We start from the raw sequence: 21,805 nt of genomic DNA, 5'->3' as shown, positions 1-21,805 counted from the left end.
AGGAAAAAATACTTTTTTTTTCTGTTCAAGCCAATCTTAAAAGGGAAATTACTTCCACTGTGAAGAATATTAACCATACAACCTTTTTTCATAAAATAAATCAAAATCAACGGAAAACCCGGAAAATTTGTAAATTGTCAAAAAATAGAAGACTTTTGATTTTGATGTTTCAGTTTTAGACCCGACATCAGCAAAACTTTGTTTCAATATTAACAAATCAACAAAGGTGTGAATTCTTAATTGGGGCACAATCAGAATCAATATTTAACATTTCTAAAATTTTTAGCAGTTTCAGGAAAATAAACTCCAAGTTAGTGAACACAAAAAAAAAGTTTCAGATATTGTTCTGCTGATAGAGCTAACGAAGACTGAAGGTGTTTGAGGTTTTCATAACAGAAATGTTAAAACACTTACATCGTCAATAAGCTGTAATACCGTTTTATGATTATATTCTTTTGAAGGTAACATTTTTAATTAATTTGTTTATTAACTTTTGAAAAATCATACATTTTATAGGAATTTTAGATCTAGGTCCGATGAAAGGTACCAGTTCAGTACCAAAATAGGAACAGTTCAGGTTCAAAAATGGAAATTTTGATCATACATATCGTTGCAAATCTTTTTATAACGGTTAAAAATTCTCATTGAAACTTGCAAATTGGATAATGAACTTTAAATAAATTTTCTGAAAAATAAAGACTTCACGCCCATTTATGAAAAAACATGATTATTTAAAAACATCGCTTAAAGGGTCCAAAGTAGGGCAACTATCCCTAAATAAAAAAAATTACAAAACAATTTTTTATTTTTGTTTTATTTACCAAATGAAGTGAAAAAATCCAGGCATTTTTCAATGAAATCCGGACAACCGGCCTGGACTGTTCCTAAATTTAATATTAAATATGCGGGCAAACCCGGATAAAATCGGGCAATCTTGCAACTTTAAGCTAACTACACATTCCACTGTAACGTGAAATCATTTTTTCAGACTAATCTGAACTGTTATCATTCTAGAGGTCAACGAACCTATGTACGTTAGTATAAAAGAAAACAGTAATAATCGATCGCTAATTAAATTTCGTTTAAAATGAATAAGATTTGATCAGTAGGTAATTTCATACTAAACGTGCCGTAGGGGGTAACATGACGTTCTTTGAACTTCAAATGACTACAGCTTAAGATTATTACAGCATTTATCTGGGCCGGACAAATCTGGGCTTTTTTTTATCTAGAAACTTGGTTTTTTTTTCAGGAATTTACCACACTGTGGCATTCTTCCCTTCTAGAAACTTGGGCTTTTGATTTCGAATTTTATAACACAAAATCCTGAAAAATAAAAGCATATCCAGTGGTTAAAAATATCAAAAAAACAGTGAGAAAAAACACCTCGAATTATTTTTCAATTGAAACACGTCAGTAGCGTTCAAATTGTTTTCCAAACTCCCAAACCAGCGTACAAACTAGCCAAAAGCTGAAGTTGTCTTCAACAAAGACAAAAAAAAAAAGATAAAGCTAGCTCAAAAATTGGGCCCAATTTGAGGAGTCTGTTTGAGCCAGACCGTAGTTTGCTTTACTTGCCAACTTTACGTTGAAACCCGGACATCCCAAAAATCCGTCAAGTTCCTAGATTTGTCAACATTTTTCAATAAAAAACACTAATTTTCAGTTCATTAATAAAGATTTGCAGTACGAAATAGGTATACTAATGGAAATCATCTGCCATTTTCATTGGTTACAAACGTATCCCACAATTAAAAAAAAATAAAGAAAGTGAAGAAAACCATAGCATAATTTAAAAATTTTAGAATAAAATTAATAAAATTTAAAATCGGGAAATCTTGAATGTTCACTTTATAAGCATAAGTTAGCGTACGAATAATGCAAAGTAAATTTTGAAAAATAATCAAAAATAATAAAAGCTTTTAAAGATGTTTGAATTAGGCCAATCGACAATCCTAATTTTTTTTTAATTGTAATTCACATTACATTAATACACGTTATGATTTAGTTTGGTGCTCATGAAATAAAAATAAAAATTTTGATTAAAATTAGAAATTTTGTAAATATTGCTTTGGCTCTGATTGTAACTTTGGTTCTAAAATCTTGATTGAAATTAAAATTTTCATCCCAGACCCTGAGTTGTGATTTCGAATAAAATCTAACTTTGGGTTTTGAATTCTTTTCTTAACCTCTTAAACATGTATCTCCATGGAATTCAATTACATTTTTTCAAATTTTGGATTCTCAGTCTGAAATAATAATGTGGCTGTACAATTTTCATGAGGCAAATAAACATTCTGCTATCGATGAAGAAAATTCCAAGCGATCAATGATGAAATGAAAAACATTTTAATATCTATGGCTGAATTTTTCTAAACTAGATAAACAGCGTATTGAATTTCGTATTTAAAAGCTTTATTCAGAGCTTTCATTTTCGATTAGTTAATTACTCAATTAACGCAATTTAATTTGAAGGCAAAATAAGTCACTCGCCTCCAGTTTTTTGTATGTTTGATTCAGAACGTATCCTCTGGGAAATCATATGAAAAATAATTTTATTCATTGGGCCACACCGAGAAAAATTGCCCTGGCCCCCCAAGTGCTTTATTCGGCTAGAAGACTTTAAATTGTTTTTAAGGCTTCCAAAAAACATTTCATGAATTTTTTTTATAAAACTTGCTCAGAAATATTAGTTTTGGATACATTAATAAAATGTTTTTTCAACCCAATTTGTTTGATTGATTTGGAAAATAAAGTGCATTAAATCCGGGCAATCCCGGTTAAAAACGGAAAGCCTGACAACCTTACTTTAACTCTTATTATAATTTTTTTGCGATTTTTTCTTTATTTTTTTTATTCATAATGCACGTATTTTTCATTGTAATTTTTTTTTTCAAAAGTTTGTAGATTTTGAAAAACCTTAAAATGATTTTGAGACAATACTCAGCTAAAATCATTAATTTTTAAGTTAGTCAAAGTCGGAGAAAATAAAAAAAATGCTTTGGGAAAAAGGCTGGAACAAATATCAATGTCTTCTTTTGTCACCTCCCCCTTAGAAATTTCCAAAAAACCCGAAGGGGGGGAATAAATAAAGTTTTAAGTATTTTAAGTAAATTAAAAAAAAATTAAATATCTGTAAGATTACAAGACCAAAAAAAATTGGAAGTGGGGAGTTATTTCACCTTTTTTTATTCTTGAATTTATTGAATGATAAAAAATTACTTGATTTTTAGGTTTCGTGCAATTATATAGTATGCAATTTCGTTGCATACAAGTTTTCGTGCAATTTATTCCAATTTATTTGTTTTCGCATTATTTTTTAGTATCCCCTCCCCCCCTCGCGATGTTCCAACTCCGAGTGACAAAAGAAGGATTTGAAATTTGTTCCGGCCATATTAAGTGCTCAGAAAAAAAAATACTTTGTGCCTGAGAAAGCTGAACTTAGAAGCTAAATGTAGCTTATATAGAAATATATATTTTTTAAATTTCTAAAGATCATGGCCACAGCCCACATAAAATATAAAAAAGTGGTGTTAAAACATACTTTTTCATGAATCAACCGCCAAACCAGTTCCAGTCCTAATAGAAAATTTTTGAGAAGTGAATTGGAAAGTAGACATAATTTGTGACATTTTGGCATCCTCAGATTTATTCCTTTGTGCAACATATAACTTCTGACTTCAACTTTCTCGGGCACTAAGTGAGTTTTGTTTCGAGCACTTAACAACCCAAGCAACCAAAAGTCCCATATCAACTTGAACTCGTGCCTCCAAAGTTCGAATTTCGCTGAACAAAGGTTGCAAAGGGAATTGGTACCGAATTTTCTCGAATGTGAGCATGAAAGTTACAAAAGGTTCTTCAAATAGCCTTTTTGCGACACGGCAATCGCATCACTGAGTATTAAAGTGACGAATAGGGCCTCAAATAGCCTTTTTTGAACTGGATGTTCCAAAAAGTTTTTTTAAAAAGCCTTTTCGTGACATGTCAATCGCATCCATTCAGTATTAAATTTAGAAATTGATTCTATGTACTCGAAGTTCCAAAATATTCCTCAAATAGCCTTCTTTGAAACATGTCCGTCATTTCATGAATATGAAATGTGAACGAATACCAAAAAAGGGCATATAATCAATAAATCATTTTTGTAGCTTGGGGGCTTGTGATATAGCTCAGTTGGCAAGTCTGTTGTCTCCTGAGCCGATGTCCGCGAGTTCGAGCCCAAGAGTAAACATCGAACACAGTTGTACCGGATAAGTTTTTCAATAACGATCCGCCAATTGTAACGTTGATAAAGTCGCGAATGCCATAAAGATGGTAAAACGACTATAATCGAAACAAAAAAAAATTTTGTAGCTTGGAAATTGTTGAAATGTATAATATATATTGAAATTTCAACTCGGAACAACTTAAAGCTTGCTCGCGAAGGTTTGTTTTTGATAAGAGTAATTCTTTTTACTTTAAAAAATTTCGTCCTACTGTATTTACTCATCACGAATTTATCACACATTGGTAGTCAGTTGAAGCAGTTCATGAATTAAATTTTAAGATTAAATCAAGAATTTTTATAGTTTATACTTAACAGTTATAAACATGGAATTCCAGATTTTCAAACCGATTTATTTTCATTTATTTTAACGGATGTTTGATTTATATGCCGTTTCGTAATGTTTCTGAGTAATAATTAACATGCGTCATCGCTGCAGGCCGCTGGCTGCCCTTGCGATTATTCTAGAAAAAATTATTACCACTTCGAATTTTAGTTGCCGGTAAGGCAACGTCTAGGCGTGGCGTCGTGGCAGCGTGTTTGGCTATCATCTCTCGAAGGGTCGCGGTTCAAATCAGGTATCAAGACTAATTTTTTTTCATAAGGTTGTTTGATTGCTTGAGTAAGCGAATCAATCAAATGTTTAGCAGAACTGGCGTGCGTGCAGGCATGTATCGAACAAAGTAAAAAACAAAGCAATTAAGTCAGATGAATTGAGGTGATGGGAGGAATAAAGATGAATGCCGAGAAACTAACAGTACACCACATGGGCTGGTGGTGACCAAAGTAAGAGGAGAGAGGAGAATTTTATTTTGCTGATTGAACGATTACTTGTGGGCTGAACAAAAGGCCGTTCAAATCTGTAATGGAACTTCCAAGCTTCAATAAGAACTTAAATGTTGAGCTAAATAAATTGAACTTCAGTACATTGATTATGCTGATTAAACTGTGTTTGAACTTTTTTAACGAGACTTTTGGTTGCTTGAGAACTTACTTACAGCCTTTTTCCCGAGGCATGATTTAAAAAAATTTCATCGACTTTGAATAATTTGAAAATAAATGATTGAAGCTGAATGTTGTCTGGAAATCATATTTGAATCACGTTTCAAGCTTTCCAAAACTATTAATTTTGTAAAAATCTGTTGAAAAACAAGAGAATTCTAGCAAAAAAGTGTAGGGGTCATTTGACCCTCGGCGGTATGAATAAGAATACCACATAGGGGAAAGTCGGGTAAGGCGGACACAGCGGGTAAAACGGACTTTTTCAATATTTTGAGAATAACAATGTTTGGCACTAATCTAATGATGGGAATATGTTCGCCTAAGTGTATCAACACTTTCGAGACCCTTGGTTCATTTATAGCAAGCAAGGTCCCATAATAGTAAACAAAACAAACAAAAACTTTGAAGATCCATTATTTGATGTAATTTTCTCTCCTAATAAAATAGTTCACAGCTCGCAAAATTTTCGAAAATGTCAACAGTTTCACTGCCGCTGCCGGCAAGTCTGTCCCATATGCAAAAACAACGAACCGAGAAAAACGGCTTTAAAGATTTTTATAAACTTTCGTGGATTTCTCGGTTGAAACTTTACCTTTTCTATTGTTTTCTTCACAGATATTAAGATAATGGTTGTAGAATTTCGTCCAATGGTTTTTCACTTTGGAATTTGTTGATGCAGAGGAGAAAATAATGATGGGACAGCCTTGCGAGTATATTCCGCATGCGTATTAAATGTACCCGCAAAGCTGTCCCATACTTGGCTTTTCTTTTGTCAGTTGATCATTTGATTCTCTCTAACTGCGCTTTACTATTCACTTTACTGGTTGTTTACTGATGAAAATAAGTTTGAAATGATGTTTATGACATATTTTTATAAAAATAACGTAAGTTTACCGTAACAATTGAGTAGGTCTAAAATAAAATGAATAACAACGTTCCATTACTTAAACAACCTGTACCTTCGTCTTTTGGAAAGTTTTTCGGTCGATTATCTTTTAAGAAAGACATTACAAATTAAATTAATGCTGAATCAGAAACAGCAAAGCATCTTGGCTGCAAATATTTAATGAGAAAAATCAATACAATATGACTTACGTGTGTGCTACCAGGTACGCGTATTTTGGTTCATATTTAGATTTTATGAAAGTCCAAGCAGCAAGTAACAGCATGACAAAAACCTAAACAAATGGCTTTGTAGCTGACTACTTTCCATCTTTTACAACGAAAAATTCAATAAGCCTCGTGCGGAATTGAAAAAAAAAAAACAGTTTGGTGTTATTTACCCATTAGTCTAAAATTAGCTTGTAAAAATAATGGAAATTGTTATTTTTGTCTTTACTGTACTGTTTTATCAAGTCTAACTCCCGTAATTTCAATGAATGCTTATTTTGTCGCACACATTGTATGAATATTTGTAAAATTAACGCAAATTAGAAGAGCGATTTATAAGCATTCTGTAAAAATAGACATATGGGACAGATTTTCGAATACATTTCATATGGGACAGACATGACTTGGTATTTTATTCATATATGTTGAGAACAAAGTTATGAAAATTTTTAGTTTCAATTGAAGAACTAATTGTATTTGAACGATTTTTGAGATAAACTGAAAAATGACGAAAATGCATATGGGGCAGTCTTGCGAATAGCGGCAGTCAAAGGTGGAGTGCTTATTAGGCTTCTTGTTGGCTTCTCTGGAGAAAAATCAGTGAGTTGTAGCATTTTTTAGATGGCTATAAAAACAGTCTTGATGAAGGAAATTTACTAATTCCAGTGGTTAATGCGATAGCAAACAACCTAAACTGCCCATCTGCACAAAAGCTGCGATGAAAATAGCAATATCTGATTTTCTATTGCGATTCTACCTTAGGGTGTCTGTCTTACCCGACTTTCCCCTACGTTTTTTGAAATCTACAAACTTCAAAAAATTATTAAAATGTAACAATATGTGCATTTTTGAAAAAAAATACAGTCATGCAGAAAAAAAAAACTAAAAACTATTATATGGGAGTTATGGTCATTTGAAGTTAAAAATAAATCATCTGACCCTGTCCAGTACGTTTAGTGTTTAATATTAAATTTTATATTTAAAAAAAAGTTATTTTTCTACTTATGGACTTATTTTTTCACTTTTCTTTCTCCCAAAGCCACAAATTTCGTAAAGTTGTAACGAAATTCTGGTTTTGGATAAAGAAAATAATTGAGATTTGTCTCCATAACACATTTTTCAAGTTACGCAAAAACATCAATTCAAGATTATTATTAATCTTTTGATGTTTTAATGAGCTTCATATCCCTTTTGTATTGGATATATTGATGATCGTACATTATCTGTTTTTCGTTATTAACTAAAGAATATTTGCATATAATAAAGACGTATACGAAATTATTGCGACTCATTCAACAGGGCATAATTTTTTACCATTGGGTAAAAATCACCAGTTTTGCACACTTTCTCATTGATGTGTATTGTTTATTTACTTGCTGTCAAACTCGAAGTCGTGCTTTTCGATTCAACAAAAAAGGGAGGTGAGCCAACGCAAGTCGAGAGAACAACACATTCTTTTCAAACACCTAGAATTTCCTGACCAGTCGCACCGGCAGTTGAGAGAAATGTTGAACATTCACCATTCAACCGTCTCCAGAGTGTTGAAGCGGTTCCAGGAGCAGTTGACGTTGAACCACGGCAAAGGAGCTGGAAGAAAACCTGAACCGGAGAACAGAAAGACGGAGGGAAATGTGAAGCGGATGATTAAAGCAAATCCCAACGTCTCAAGCCGTGATTTGGCTAAAAAGATCGGCATGTCGCAGAGCTACGTCTAGAATGCAAAGAAGAGAGCTGAACTACATTCATACAAGGTACAGAACTTCCCAAATCGCGATTAGTGGCAACAATCGACGGCTAAGACTTGGGCACGGAAGCTCAACGAGAAGATGCTGACAAAATATGGCTGCTGTGTGATGGACGACGAAACAGATATAAAAGTCGATTTGAGGTAAATTCCGGGATTGGAGTTTTTCGCCGACAAGAGCAGGTGGGAGACAAATTTAAAAAGAAAATGTCGAAGTTCACCTCCAAATATCTCGTTTGACAGGCCATCTGCTCTGGCGGACTAAGGAGTGAGCCTTTCGTGACACAGGACACAGTAAATGGCTGGATCTACGAATTTGAGTGCCTCGAGAAGCGGCTGATTTGGCATCATGCCACTATACTAAAAGTTTCTTGGAGAGGCCAATTCTGTCCATTTAGTTCCAATGGACTTAAACCCGCCAAACTGTCTGGAACTGCGCCCGGTGGACCACTACTGGGAAATAATGAAGCGAGAACTTCTGAAGAGCAAGAAGACAGTCAAAGACGAGAAGGACATGTTAAATGCTCCATCACTTAACTTTTCTTTTGGTTTTCGAAGTAAATATATGTTTAAAATTATCCTTAAATTTTAATTTGATTCTAAATATTATAAGAAAATTGGCATGACATTCTCGGTGCCGCAATAATTTCCTGTTCCCCGTTAAAATAATATAACGTATCGAAATTTTTTGGAATTTTTCTTCACTCTTTTGATTGTGTGTGAAATGTTATTTTTTCTATTATCCATTCCTTCCGATTACTTTTACATAGTTTTCCGTCTCAAGACATAACTTGATGAACATAATTCCTTCAATGTTATTCGAATGATGAACACAATATTTTCCAGATTACGGATAGAGTTTTGAAAATCTAGAGATGCGACCTCAGTTTTCCTATTTGTTTTGGAAGAATGCTGCAAAAAAGCTTTCAACAAAATATCCAATTAAAATGCTCGGCTCCTTGGCAGTTGAGCCTTCGAATGAAATATAAAATATATGTAATTTTATGCTATTGTGTTGCCGACATATGTATCTTATTTTCGCAACATTCCTTTTTTCTTTTACTTTAATTTTCCATAACTGTTTTTGGTTTGTGTTGAAATTTGAATGTTTTTTTCCATTTGGAACTTTGCTATGTGGGGACGTGGTATATTATTCTGTTTATCTATGTATCGAAAAACAAATTTAGATTAGAAGGTCATTCAAGAATCTACTGGAGTGGAACACTTCACCCCAAACGTATGAGAAAGGCAATTGAGCAGCCAATGATTCGTGAACAACCATGTAAAACAATTCTCTGTTTACCCTTCTCTTTCTGACTCAAACTTCCCTCGAAAAACCAATTTGTATCCACTCCAGCTACTATCTACAGCTAGACAGAGAAAGGCTACAAGAAAACTAATTGGACGGACAAGCACCAATTCGATCCCATCAATCAGCCCCCGGTCTTCTTCTTTTTTTTCTTCTACGACTTACCGCAATCGATTTCATCCGATCCATCGGCACAATCCGTGTACGAATCACACCTCCAGTGATGGGGAATACATTTGCCGTCTCCGCAGGTGAATTGGTTCCTCGGACAGGTGGCTATCGAAAGGGAGAAAAACAAAGGAGAAAAGTTAAGAAACGAATTAGTCAATCGACTGGGTTTTCTGAGAAAAGCTACTGGAAAAACAATTAAACAAATTGTTCCTGGAAAGAAGTCTTGGTTATTTCAGATTCTCTATTGTAAATGAAATTAAGGAAATTTTGCAACAAAATCAAAAACAATAATTTAGTTTACAATTTTTTTGGTTGGTGGGACAAAGTTTCTTTCCAAATGGTGGCAACAGAACGACAGAATGGGAAGATTTAGCACCTTTTAGTGAGTGCTTAATTAGAAATTCGCCAGACGATTGCACACAGCGCGCTTTTACGTGACTCTACCTCAGAAAAGTTTGGGCTCTTTCCCAGTTTTCCATTCACGTAGAAGTGCTGCTACGGTGGTTGTTTACTGGGAATGAAGAAGTTTTTTCCTCGATTTTTTCCCCTTCCATAGACTAATTAATGCTGGAGATGAATTTGGCAGTCCCCAAAAGGCAGTTTTTTTTTTTTTTTTTTTTTTTTTTTTTTTGTTTCGATTATAGTCGTTTTACCATCTTTATGGCATTCGCGACTTTATCAACGTTACAGTTGGCGGATCGTTATTGAAAAACTTATCCGGTACAACTGTGTTCGATTTTTACTCTTGGGCTCGAACTCGCGGACATCGGCTCAGGAGACAACAGACTTGCCAACTGAGCTATATCACAAGCCCCCAAAAGGCAGTGATTATAAATGAGTTCTCCCGAAACTCTCCGAACCACTTGTGACTAATTCCTTTTTTTGCAATTTAGAAAAAAAAGTTTTTTTCCTTGATTTTTTAATGAAACAAAAAAAACTCCTTAAAACTCTTCCGACTGTTTCCAAACAATGAATCAGAAGAATGGTTTTTCTACCGCCAAACAACGTACGGTCTACTTTCAATCCATTCAACCGCAAAAAGTTTTTAATTAATCGGCTTTAGGAGCCGGCCGCGTAACTGGAGCAGCTTTGTGTGTTCGACGAATGTTGACACACGCGAAAGCATGGCTGAAATCGCGGTACGCGTCAGAGTTTTAAATAGAAAAACAAGGGGATTGTTAAAAAAAATAACGGAGGCATCATCAGCGTCAGGGTAGGTTTAAATTGAAACTGGGTAAGAGATTCCGATTTTTCTTTTTTTTTTAGCATCGATTGACATAGCCCAAGTTGAAGTTCATGCACCAATTTTTTTTTACTTAATAGCAAAAATGTTTAAAAATGCATAAAATGCTTGATTAAAAATGAATGTTAAATCTGTTTACTTCCTTTTATCCAGATTGCCTACAAACTATTTGAAGCTCACCTGTGAGGCGAATCAAAAGTGGCTCCTGAGACAATCCGCATGTAAAGACTGTTTTTCCTGGTGCAGGGCCGGATTAAGCCATCGGGGAACTCAGGGCAATTTTTGAAAGGGAGGCTCTAATGAATCAAATTTTGTTTCAAATGCTGTCCCAGAGAACACATTTTATTTTAAACATACAAAGTAACTGTATAGATTTAGTTATATTGCCTTCAAACAACCATAAGATATGTCTGATATCTTAAAACAATAATTGGTAATCCATCACGTGTGAATATTACGGAAGAATTAATCAACTAATTGAAAATAAAAATGCTGATAAAAGATGTGAAATACTAAATTTAAATCACAATTTATGAAATAACTTTATCACTATCTAAAAATCTCTTGATTAGAAAACTTTAAAAATAAATATTAAAACTTAATTAATCACATGGTATGAGCTCCTGCGAAAGCAGAGTAAATATTTCCCTCATGACTATTGGGAAGTAACATCAAGACTTCAGACATCTAAAATCTTAATCTTAATCTTCAATAAAAAAAAATACAATAGAATAAAATTCGAATTCCATGGCGATAAAAGCTGTTCAACAGTGAAATTAAAAACTTTAAATCGGATTTTATTCAGACCCACAATTCAAAGTCTCAAATTTAAATCGTACTGTCAAATTACAAATGAAATTTTAATACAAAATTGTGAATCAAAATAACAATCAGAGGAAAGAAGGAATGGCAAAATTTATAATTCACATCAAAATGTTCATTTCACTATCATATCTTTAAAACACAAAATGACTGTATTTATGCAAAGTATTGAATTTCTTAAAAATGTAAGGCGGATTATAATTAAAAAATTGAAAATTATTTATTAATTTTAAAAAGTTACAAAAAATAAGCCTTTTATAAAAGTTTTTCTTAATGTGAGAAAGTTACCTTCGAAAACAAAAATTTTGAATGGAAATTTAATTTTGCAAGACACAGAATCATAAATCTAGAATAAGATGCGATTGAAAACATAAAAATATGAACTCATGTTTAGAGAAAGGCTCAATGAAATTCGGAATTCAAATATGAGAGCGTTTATTTGATAATAATTAAGGTGGTCTAACTGGTTTTTCCGAAACCGGTAAAACCGTACATTTTCTCAATACCGGAAATACAGATTTTTGGGACGGTAAAAAACCGGTATTTCTGATAAATTTTTCATCATTCTTTAGCATTATTGTATTAAAATTGACACAGCTAAATGTTTTTTTTTACCAAATGTGCATGAGTACAAATATTCAAACTTTGCTCAATCAGCTTCAAAATCTAAGCTCCATAAAGTTTACTACAAGGTTAGTATGAGACTTTATTATTGCTAAAGCTTGTAGATGTAATTCTTTTAATTTAAGGTATAGTGGCGTTCAAAAGAGCATTGAAAAGCTGCCATCTCTCTCTTAGATGATATTTTTACATGAAACTTGACACATTTCAGTACAGCTATCGAATTAAGGCTCCACAACATTTAAAGACTTTTCAAATGTACAAAGACTGGAAAAAGATACAGCTACAAGAAGTATAAGATTGCTTCACAATAATCACTGTACTTTTCGATGAAAACCTGCAATTTGGTAAAAAGATGCCAAAATGTTTTATCTATAAACAGGCCAAGCCTATAAAAATCGTTCTAAGCGGTTTCACAAATTAAAAAATTTCAAATCAAAAATATTGAATACTGATTAGAAACTTCCTTCTTTCTTTTTAAACATAAAATGTTTCAACAGAGTCAATATTTAAACACATGTTAGAATGTATGCATGAAATTTCTCAATTAATATTTTCAAGATAATTGATGGAACTCTGTTGTTTCTATTTTGATGCATTTTTTTCTGACAAAGCAGTTACAAAGATTTTATAAATTTGCAACAGCATTAAAGCAACAAAGAGCGTATGGATCACTTCCAAACAACTGTAATTATTGCTGAATTTTGACTGATGTTTTAATAGATTTTTATTTCTATTTGTCGTTTTTAATTTTGGAAAGGCAAATTTAATGCGATCACGAAATAGGTTGCGGGGAAAACATTTGTATTTTAGACAACAATAAACTGTAATTCTGTGAGTTTACCATAAACTTTGTGACAGTGTTTTGTGTTTTGTTTAATCAAATTAAGTATTTTTTTTTACCAAGAAATCTTTTTGTGTATCAAAAGTCATATCATTTTCATAAAGACTATACAATTTTTTCTTGATCTGTGAAATCTGTTTTTAATAAATCTGAATACTTTATTACAGAATATAGGACAAAAATTCTTTGAAAATTATATGAAACTTTTATAATTTCTGCAACCAAACAGTGAAATTATAATAATAAAATGACGATGATGAATATCATGAGTATCATAAGGATGATGATCGATTTATGACAAAGAGATAATTTAAAGGAACAATACCATCTTTTGCAATTCAAAATGTTGCTAAATTTGCGGCGTTAAAATTTCTAAGCATTTAATGCCATAGCTACTGCAATATGACGAAATCTTTTCATGAATTCGATATAATTTGAAAATACCGGTTTTACCGTTTTTATCGGTTTTATAAATAACCAATACCGAAATACCGGATTTGAAAAAAACCGATACATTTGGCATAAATAAAAAAAATCAGAATGGCCATTTGAAGAATGATATGCTGAATTCAACGTATTTTCTCAGTGGAAGATAATTTAAAAAAAAAGTAGGGAGAGTGTTCCTAAATGCGCATATTGGGTTATATGCGCATACAGCTGTTTGACTATATGGCTGTAGATTCAACATATCTAATCAGTGCAGTTTGAGGGTAAAATGTTTTTCAAACATGGCATGAAAAATTTAGTTGTTATATACAGTCAAAAAAAATTAAAAATTCAAACAAGGTTTTTGTCGGTTTTGTCGAAATATATTGAACTTTAACTAACTATCGTGCGTACAGAGTCTGTAAACAAAAATGTTAATGGGTTTTCTTTCTTATTCATCTGGAAATCAGAAATTTAACAAACAAAAGCTTTTGGCAAAGTTGTAAATGATCAGATATTGGAAATAAAGACAGGTTTTGAATGCCCATATCTGACAGGTTAAATGCCCATATCAAGAAAAATTAGATAAGGCTTATAAATGTTTTATTTTTTAAAACTGAAACGTTCAATCTACGCTCAAATCGCAATCTTACGGTGAAAATAAAAGAGCTTAATACTGATCCGATAAAAATACGATATGAACAAAATATTACCGAGAAATATGGCTATATGGCATACCCAAGTATGTTTTATGCCAAAAGAACTAGTGATAACTGAAATCTCGCCAAAATTTCAGCCTTGACGTATGCTTAACATCCGTCTCTATCATTTCCAATTAAATGATATCAAAATATTGCAAGTTTAAATGTAATATAGCTTAAAACATTAATATGCGCATTTAGTCCACCGGTTTCGGAAATCGGCTGTTTTGACTTCTTTCATTATAAAATAAATTTCATAAAAACTGTAAGATATTTTAGCTGAAAAATTGCTCTAACGTATATAAAACAGATGTCCGCCCATGTGCATGTAGTTTTCAAACTCCCTATCTATTGGAATATTGGAGAAAATGAGTATTTTCCTTAACCCTCCAAAGCTGTTCGGGTCAATATGACCCGAAGCGCATATTTCAAACATCTTTATCATCATTCCAATATACTGAAGAACTAGGAATTTTAAAAGACTATGTATGTTCTATGAAAATAATGATCAAATTAACGACAATAAATTAAAATTTGAGTTTTGAAAATCGGTTCATTGGGAAATGAAATACAGCTTAGCAAAGACAAAATTGGATGTAGTTTTTTTAAAGTAAGATTTTTTTCTACCGAAAGATCGGATATAGCGGTCAAAACTTTCATTGGACTCCAACATATCTATACATTTTTGGAAAAATGGATTCTTGACCATTTCAAACATCAAAGAAACACTTAAATACAGAAAGGCTGTCAAAAGTTATGAGTATTTTAAAAATAAAATTGATTTTTCGGACTTTTTACATTCTCAACCAGTTTCTGATAACCTGTTAATACATATCGACTTTATTTTTAAATCTTGAGTAATAAGAATAAATTACCTTCACAATGAATATAATATTATCAATATCGGTTAACATTTACAGTCACGAGAACGAAATCAAACCTCAACCAAAATTTTCCCGAAACGGATATTTAGCGAACGGCTTTGGAAGGTTAATATGCGCATATAGCGCTCCTCTCTTCTACATCAGAATAAGAATTCTAATATTTGGGCTTAACCAGTTTTTAAAATTGCAATAAGAATATAAAATCTCAGATTCTGAAATGACATTTCAATAGCAAATCTCAGTTTTGCCAACGTATGCTATTGAGTCAACAACAGATACTTTTTTTTTTATTTAATTCAAAGTGTATATTTCAAGGCAAAGTTCAATAATGATCTAAAAACTAATTTTAATTTTGTAGTGTTCATACTCATACTTATGGTTATAAAGTGAGCATTCCAGATCGCCTGATTTTATAAATTTTATTTCCAACAAAGCCCGAGAAAACTTACAATTTAAAAAAAAATCACTTTTTCGAATTTCTGCCAATTTTCATTCTTAGAATGATAATTTTTTTTTATTTTGACAAATCTAAGAAAAAGATTAAGCCGTTACATTTTTTAGATGAGGATAAAATACTTCCGTATCAGAACGTAATGCTCAATTCGCTGGAAACTTCGGAAATATTTTCTCAATTCAAATGAGAGAAAGTGTTGTTTTATTTCTTGTAGAGTATTCCAGATTCCACGAATTTATTTGGACATTTCCAGGTTTTCAGAGTAAAGAAAACAAATAAAGCAAACTTTTAAACAATTTGTTTTTAGGGAGTTTGAAAATTTGGTTTTAGTTACATTCTTATAGATTTTTTTTTCGAATTATCATCGAGATTTTAAGTTGAAATATTCCAGATTAAAGTCAAGTTATTGCCAGGTATTGAAAAAATTTCTGCTTATTTGTTCAGCAAAAAAAAATTCGCTCCGATAATCGACTGATCGTTCCTACTATTAGTGTTAAACGCCGAAGAACCGAAGGCTTTCGTGCTGATACTCCCAACCGACGCTCTACACCTCGTTTGTGTGCAGTAGGTACGAATTCAGCAGACGCCGATATCTCTGCACACCAGCCTGACTCGCGAACGCCTCGACATTCACGTTGTATTTATCAGGAATAGGGCCTAAGGTACCAGAAGAACGGGTCATTGAAATGATACGTTCACATCTTGAGGCAAGTGTAACTAATGTTACAAAACTTGTTCCCAAGGGAAGGAACCTTGACTCACTAACTTTCGTGTCCTACAAGGTAGAAGCGCCATTGCATTTAAAAATCAAAGCTCTTTCCACGGAAACATGGCCGGTTGGAATTCGTTTTCGTGAATTTACCACCGAACGCAATAACAGGCCGGGGTTTTCGTGGGAACCGAAACCCGAAACTCCAGCAATGACCGTCAACCCCATAACACCGTACGTGACTCCCGTTCAAGTTTAACAACTAATAATGAAACCTTGTCGGAATCAACCATTCCCGTGGTAAACTCAGACCTTCTTCAATGTTCGATGCCCGATTCTAATAATCAGATCTCCTTGACTCTTTCGTCGACTCAACTTCTCCGCCGGAATATCTCATTATACTACCAAAATGCGAGTGGTATGCGAACAAAGACTGCTGCTTTCCACAACGCGCTTTCTGCCAGTGATCATGACTGCATTTTGATCACCGAAACTTGGCTAAATCACAAGATTCAAGACAGTGAGCTATCATCGAACTATAATATTTATCGTTGTGACCGCAACTCTGAGACGAGCAATGCTCAACGAGGAGGAGGCGTTTTGATCGCTGTGAAAAAAGAGCTGAATGCAATTCCTGTCGCCCTGCAAAACTGTGAACATCTGGAACAAGTTGTAGTAAAAGTAAAGATTGGCACGAGCTCGCTCTATCTGTGCTGTATTTATCTTCGGCCAAACAGCTGCCTCCGTAACTACGAATCCCATTCTGCCGCTGTTCAACAAATAGGAAAAATGACCACCGCGCTTGACTCAGTAATCGTTGTCGGGGATTATAATCTTCCTCATCTACAATGGACCTACGATCAAGATCTTAATAGTTATCTGCCAACGAACACTTCATCTGAAGCTGAAATTCTATTAACTGAAACACTATTTTCCGCTGGTCTATACCAGATCTGCAGCATAACGAACAACAATCAGCGTTTCTTAGACCTTGCGTTTGTAACCGATCCCGCCAACGTGTCGATTTTCGAATCACCCGTTCCAATAATTCCTGTAGATCGTCATCATAAACCGCTTATCTTATGCTTCGAATTTGATCAAGAACTGAGCCCCTTAGAAGAGCCCATCGGAGAACTTGATTTTGATTTCAAGAGGTGTAACTTTGATCTGGTTGCGGCTGCGCTCGACTCAACAAACTGGGAATTTCTGGAAGAAGCAAGCAAGTCCGCCGTTGAAATTTTCTATTTTAAAATTTACTCAATTTTCAAACAAAATGTACCCCTGAAGCGCCCACAGAGAATCAAATCAACGAAGCATGCCTGTTGGAATGCCGACCTTAGAAGATTACGTAATCAGCTACGAAAGGCCCGAAAACTTTTTAATCGGTATCGTTCTGAAAATTGTAGATGTCACCTTAGACTCCTGGAACGTGAATTTAAAAATCTGAACAACGTGCTTTACCGCCAACACATCTTGCGTCTCCAGCAAAACCTCAAAAATGATCCCTCATCATTTTGGAAGCTTTTCAACAGCAAGAAGCGTAACGCCACCATCCCTGCAGATGTGAACTTTAATGGTGTCACTGCTAATAGTCTAACCGAGTCGGCTAATATGTTTGCAGACTTTTTCCGAAGTGTGTATTGCTCTGCTGATGTATGCCAAGACAACAGCTACCTAGACTCTTTGCCTTCCTATGACATTAATTTGCCCTTACCGCGCTTCTCTGAACAAGATGTTTACGAAAAGTTGTCCGCTGTTGATCCAACTAAAGGTTCAGGTCCTGACTGCATACCGCCATCGATTTTAAAATATTGTGCTGCATCCCTAGCTGGTCCGATTTGCAGTGTTCTAAATCGGTCACTTAATGAACGATCGTTCCCTAGCGCGTGGAAAATCGCTGCTATTTCTCCAATATACAAATCGGGAAATGCGCACAAAGTCGAAAATTACCGTCCCATCTCAATTCTGAATTCTATTTCCAAAGTATACGAAGCTTTGATGCAAGAAAGAATGTACGCCGCCGTTAAACCGTTCATATCCGATTCACAGCATGGCTTTGTGAAGAAGAGGTCGACTGTTAGCAACTTAATGTGCTACGTAAGCTCAATCAGTAATAGCCTGGAAAAAGGTTGTCAAGTGGACTCGATTTATATCGATTTTGCTAAAGCTTTCGATCGAGTCCCGCACGATTTACTTATCAGAAAGTTGGACCGACTTGGTTTTCCAACTTGGTCACTCGAATGGATCAAGTCGTATCTCATAAATCGCTGCGCTTTCACGAAAATAAATGGGTCACGATCTAGTATATTCGAAACCCCGTCAGGAGTACCTCAAGGAAGCCACCTCGGACCGCTACTTTTCATTACATTTGTAAATGATCTATGTGAAAAACTCCACTCCGACAAGCTCCTGTATGCTGACGATTTGAAGCTTTTTAGGAGGACTCATAGTAATATAGATTGTATGGCACTGCAAGCTGATATCGCTAGGATTGAAAGCTGGTGCCGCTTGAACGGGATGCAGGCTAATGCAAAAAAATGCAAGGTAGTAAATTTTACTCGCTCACGAAACATCGTCAAATTTGACTACCGCCTATCTGAAAGTTATCTTGAAAACGTGAAGTCCATTTTAGATCTCGGAGTGAAGATTGATAACAGGCTCACATTTGCTGAACATATTGCAATTACTTCCGCAAAAGGTTTTTCTGCATTAGGATTTCTGCGTCGAAATACCGAGGAGTTTGACGACATCTATACTTTGAAAGCTGTTTACTGCGCATCAGTACGAAGCATTATGGAATACGCTGCACAGATATGGGCTCTTTTTCAGAGCACACAGAGCTACCGCCTTGAACGAGTTCAACGTAGTTTTATAAGGTATGCTTTACGGCGCCTTCCCTGGACTGAACCGCTTCGTCTTCCGTCTTACGAACAAAGATGCGCCCTTGTAAATCTGGCCACGCTTTTATTTTTGACACCCTGACTCATCGTGTGGACTGCTCTTACATACTCCAGCGTGTCAATTTATACGTATCCACGAGGACGCTCCGACAACGCCAGTTTCTCTGGATACCTTACCACCGTACTGCGTATGGTCGACACCACCCAATCGACAAATGCTGTGAACGTTTCAATGTAGTGTACCATCTGTTTGATTTTAATGTATGTAAACGTAAATTTAAACTAGACATAAGTAGAATAACCTAGTTTTTAAGAAATTTGTCTGTATGGTAATTCCTCATCCAAAGACTAAGTAATAAATAAAGAAATTATCTTTTATCTTATCTTATTAAAAAAAATGCAAGAGAAATTCTGCAATGCTTATTATAGGGGCGCCCTTAACTTATTCAAGAGTGAATTTATTTGAGATATTATTTCAAAGGGGCCTCTGATCAGTACTGTACCGGTCAGGAAATAGGATCTAAGTTTTTGTTTGTAATATGTGTCTAGTTCTATGTTCACTTGACACTTTAATCCATTTGCTCGTAAACACCACATTCTGTACACGTACCCTAGCATTAATATGTACTCTCTCGCAACATAAAAACTTTCGCCGAGAGAGAATCACACAATAGTATGTAAGCCATTTTAGTAGTTAGAATAGAAAGGAAAGTTGAACGAATCGCACGGATTTTCACTTCTTCGCAATAAATTAATCTAAAGTCCAACCAAGCGACTTACTTCTTAAATAGTTCCGAAAATTGGGAAAAGTATTTGGTGGCAGCAACTATCGAGTGCATAGTGTGTGGTGCTATCTCGCAAGCAGAGTTCAGATTTTCATTTTCTTCCCTAGTTTTCTAAAATTTAAAGCAGTATGATTAAAGTTATATTTAAAATTTAATTTTCTTCGGGGGAGGGGGGTGTAAGTACTAAGCTGGGGTGACTGGGGGGACACCTCATTGCCCGCCCACCACCCCCCTCACATGGTCTTGCCAGGGAGAGAGTCTTTAAAGTCTAAAAAAACCCTTAACCCTTCGAGTAATCTTGTCTCTTTTGATCTGTTGTATTCTATCTTCTCAGGAGCCATATTGAAATCTTGAACATGCTCTGTTTTATGTACACTTCTTTTAGTCTGTACATATTATCTGAATTTGTAAAAAGGATGTACAGAGCTAACTATTTTCAGGTGATAATAAAATTCGTAACAAAACTCAGTTCTTAACATGAAATGAACACTTACAATTATATTCCATGGAAGGAAAACAAAACACTAATCTATATGCAGTTGCGTTAAAAAAAAGAATGAAATCGCTTGAAGCTGCGCACTTTCTTCCAAATTTGACAAATTACAATTTCTTTCTTGATTGATATTTTTTCATGAAGTTTTCACACAACCTAGTTCAATTATCATTCAACTATCGAACTAACGCTCTACAAAATTTGAAGTCTTTAAAATGACTAGAAACAAAGATACAGTTTTTCCCGTAAAAAGGGGAAATTTAGAATTGCTTTACTAAATTCACTGTATCTTTGACAATTTGTATCGAAAAATCTTTAAATTTGATCCAAAGATGTTAAAATGTATGACTTAGTACCTGGCCATGTTTTGTAAAAATCGATCAATGCGTTCAAAAATGGTGTCGGATAGAAAATGAGGTTCATGATCGCTCAACAGACGATTTCATTCTCTTTTGGACGAATGTTTGTATAGAGAACATCGTAATCAAAGTTTTCTTAGTTTTTTCTTCCACATTATCAAAATGTATCATAAACAATGTTGTAAATTGATAGAAACTTTATTCATGCTTTGTTTTGGAATATAAAATGTTTTAACGGAGTTCAAAATAAGAAAAACATAGTTTCAGAAATGACCTGCTAAATAAACTGATAAACTAATTTGATACACCATTAAAGCGAGAATTATAACCGCTCTTGTGTTTAAATACTAGTTCTGTTGGAACAATTTCTGTTTCTAAACAAAGCAGGAATGAAGTTTTTTTTTTATCAATTTATAGTATACTTTGTGTTTAATTTTGATTTTGTGAAAGAAAAAAACCAAGAAAACATTGATTATGATGTTTTCCATAAAAACATCCGTCCAAAAAAGAGTGAAACCATCAGTTGGGCGAGAATGAACCACATTTTCTACCCGGCACTTTTTTTTATCGCGTTGATCAATTTTGACAAAACTTGGTCAGGTACTAGGGTTATACATTTTTACATCTTTCTACCATATTTCATGATTTTTAAAATTTTCAAATTGACGAAGATAGAGGAGAGTGGGGATACTTGATCCCTTTTTCTTATTTTCACCATATCTTTTTGGAAAAATTTAGCTCGTAAACTCGGAAACTCGCAATGTAAAAGAATTTTCTGACAGCGTGTAACTTCACGTTTCTATGCTCCAAAAATTAGAACGATACTTGAACCCGTAGATGAACTAGAAGTATTTTCGTGGGAGTAAAAAAATTGCGATATTTTTGAAGTTAGGGGAGACTTGATCCTTTATTCAGGAAGCCCTAATCCATGGAAAAAAAATCAAACAAAACCCCAAGATAGAAT

The 21,805-nt window shown here is 34.1% G+C and overlaps 1 protein-coding gene across 1 annotated transcript in view; it reads right to left on the bottom strand.

Moving 5' to 3' along the window:
* The window catches only part of LOC129743200 (low-density lipoprotein receptor-related protein 1), a 108,760-nt gene that overhangs the window by 56,494 nt on the left and 30,461 nt on the right, over nt 1–21,805 (bottom strand). The window contains exon 3 of the mRNA XM_055735175.1: nt 9,595–9,705. Within this exon, the coding sequence (XP_055591150.1) occupies nt 9,595–9,705 (111 nt within the window). The remainder of the gene's footprint in view (nt 1–9,594; nt 9,706–21,805) is intronic.

This window comes from Uranotaenia lowii, chromosome 2, assembly GCF_029784155.1.
Source record: "Uranotaenia lowii strain MFRU-FL chromosome 2, ASM2978415v1, whole genome shotgun sequence".
NCBI lineage: Eukaryota > Metazoa > Arthropoda > Insecta > Diptera > Culicidae > Uranotaenia > Uranotaenia lowii.
Note: the sequence above shows the minus strand (reverse complement) of the source record. Positions and strands in the feature narration are given on the sequence as shown.